Source organism: Papilio polytes, unplaced genomic scaffold (genome assembly GCF_000836215.1).
Source record: "Papilio polytes unplaced genomic scaffold, Ppol_1.0 DF823510.1, whole genome shotgun sequence".
NCBI lineage: Eukaryota > Metazoa > Arthropoda > Insecta > Lepidoptera > Papilionidae > Papilio > Papilio polytes.
Window position 1 is genome coordinate 2,499,219 of NW_013525694.1, and position 2,292 is coordinate 2,501,510.

A 2,292-nucleotide genomic window follows, 5' to 3' on the forward strand; every position below is an offset into this window, starting at 1 on the left:
CTTGACGCCGTAAACGGTGTGCCCCTTGATACACCTGAGGTTGTTTCAGCTCGCCTCGCCCACTACCAAGCCAAGGCGCTTTCTGGAGTCCATCATCTCCGCAAGCGCTCCGTAACGCCTTTGGCCTACAGCTCGCTAGTCTCCCCTGTCACTCACGGCGCTGTTGTATCCCCTGTCGCTCCTCTGACCTACTCCTCCTATTCTCCCTACGCGTACTCCGCGTACTCTGCACCCGCCTTGGTGTCATCTCCTCTCGCCTATTCCGCTGTACTCCCTAAAGCTTACGGCGTCCACGCTTGGTAGATAATGTAATCTGTGATAAACGACCATTTATATAATGTACTATGAATTATTTTTCGAAATAAATGTTTTCAGTTTTAAAATTTCTTTAATTTAAATGATAAATAACGTATTGAGTAACAATGTAAAGCATTTGACTAAGACTTATCAAAATTACATGTAAAAGTTACATAGATATAAAGGGGATATAAGTACTTTATATCAGTCTAATTTCAAGTAAGTCGTAGGTAACAAAATTACGTTTTCAAAAAACAATATATTTATGCTTATTTTTAATCTATGACTGTTAGTATACTCTCTAATCTATATCTATACTTCTATATTACTATTATTTACTATCTATACTAGTATTATACAGAGGAAAGATTTGTATTTTTGTTTGTATTGAAATAACCTAAAACTACTGGACCGAATTCAAAAATTCATTCACTATTAAGAAGATTCGTTATCAGTAAAATAGACTTTTTTATGTTTTATTTCACGGGGCGTACTCGTGAGCAACAGCTAGTTATACATATAACAAAACTAAAAAGAACAATTAAACCCTATTATTACCTAATTGTAACATGTATAAGAATATAAGTTATTGATTAGGAAAAAATATATAATAGTTACATACAATAGTTCACCTATTCCTCCGTATTACAACGTTTTAAAGGTTACTATTTAATTTTGTTTAAACTGTATATAACACTATTTATTATTTACAGAGACATCTATGAATGGATAGTCTATAAGAATTATATTTTGTGCCTATTTGATTTTTGCCATTTTTTCGATGACCGTATTGGTTTCTAGCAGTAATGAGGATTCCAATAAATATCAGAGATTAGAGATAGAATTAACTAGCACTAACGTGAACAGGCGCGTTTAAGTCGGAACCAAGTTAAAACGAAGCAAAAGCTGTCATTTGCAAGCAATGGCTTATCCATTTGAACAAATCAGTGAGTAGTTATATTCGATTCGAATGTGTATATTGGAAGTAGTGTTTACACTTTACGGGTTAAAAACAATGTTTCCCTTTGATTTTACTTCGAACAGAAAAAATATACAAATGTTACAGTTTTATTGCAGAACAGTAATTACAAAGCAATTATATTACCCTTTAGGCCCCTATTTAAGTCCTCTTACTTTTTCCACCCTCTTCTGGTAAAACTAAGATGGGAAGGGGAAATATCCTCTTACATCGATCAAGGGTTAGCCTCGTTGTCTGCAGCGAATCTGCTTTTGCGGATATCTATGGACAGTGTATACTGAAACGACAATTAAATATGTAACAGCGTGTTTAATGATAAGGACACCAAAACTACAAATTCAACTAAAATTTTGACATCTTATAGATTGTTAGCGGCGCTTACGAAGCGAATTGTTTATAATTCGTTTTAGTATTCGGCCGTAAATTTGTCAAATAATGACTATACTTTTTTCCCATGATCCAAGCTCTATCCGAAAAAACGGTTGTATGCATATTGCCAGTTACTTATTTAATAACGTAAAAATACAATAATTCCCATTATGTTTTTATTTTTATTTGTGCAAAAATTGGTGGCATGAGAAGTGGATACCTTAATTATTAAGGTCATAGTGTTCTAGACTACTGACTATTTAGCCAATGGTCTAGAATACGATCATTGTAGTTTAATTTATGTTTTGTCTCAGTTTATTTCGTACAAGTTAGTGTAGGCTTCCGAATACGTATTTTATTTTTGCGATCCGATGAGTAACAGAACTTGTTGAACTTGACTTTTATTTCAGCTGTATCGAGACTGGTATAAAAACGATATACTGCCCAAAAGAAAGCATCAGTTTGTCGTTATCATCTGAACTAACACAGACCACGATGAATTCGCTGGTGGTGTTGTTTTCTTTGATGGCCGTTGCCACGGCGAAGCCTTCACATCTGGTGGCTTTCCCTGGTGCACCATCAGCCTATACATCCGAGTCTCGAGTTGATGTCCACTCATCGCCTTCAATTGTGACATCAGCCGCCAT

General features: G+C 35.3%; 2 protein-coding genes across 2 annotated transcripts in view; both read left to right on the forward strand.

Annotated features, from left to right (window-relative positions):
* The window catches only part of LOC106104536, a 5,905-nt gene extending 5,522 nt beyond the window's left edge, over nucleotides 1–383 (forward strand). The window contains exon 2 of the mRNA XM_013284613.1: nucleotides 6–383. Within this exon, the coding sequence (XP_013140067.1) occupies nucleotides 6–303 (298 nt within the window). The 3' untranslated portion in view covers nucleotides 304–383. The remainder of the gene's footprint in view (nucleotides 1–5) is intronic.
* Nucleotides 384–2,098: 1,715 nt separating this feature from the next.
* Nucleotides 2,099–2,292, forward strand: part of LOC106104537 — a 1,873-nt gene continuing 1,679 nt past the window's right edge. Inside the window, exon 1 of the mRNA XM_013284615.1 lies at nucleotides 2,099–2,284. Within this exon, the coding sequence (XP_013140069.1) occupies nucleotides 2,141–2,284 (144 nt within the window). The 5' untranslated portion in view covers nucleotides 2,099–2,140. The remainder of the gene's footprint in view (nucleotides 2,285–2,292) is intronic.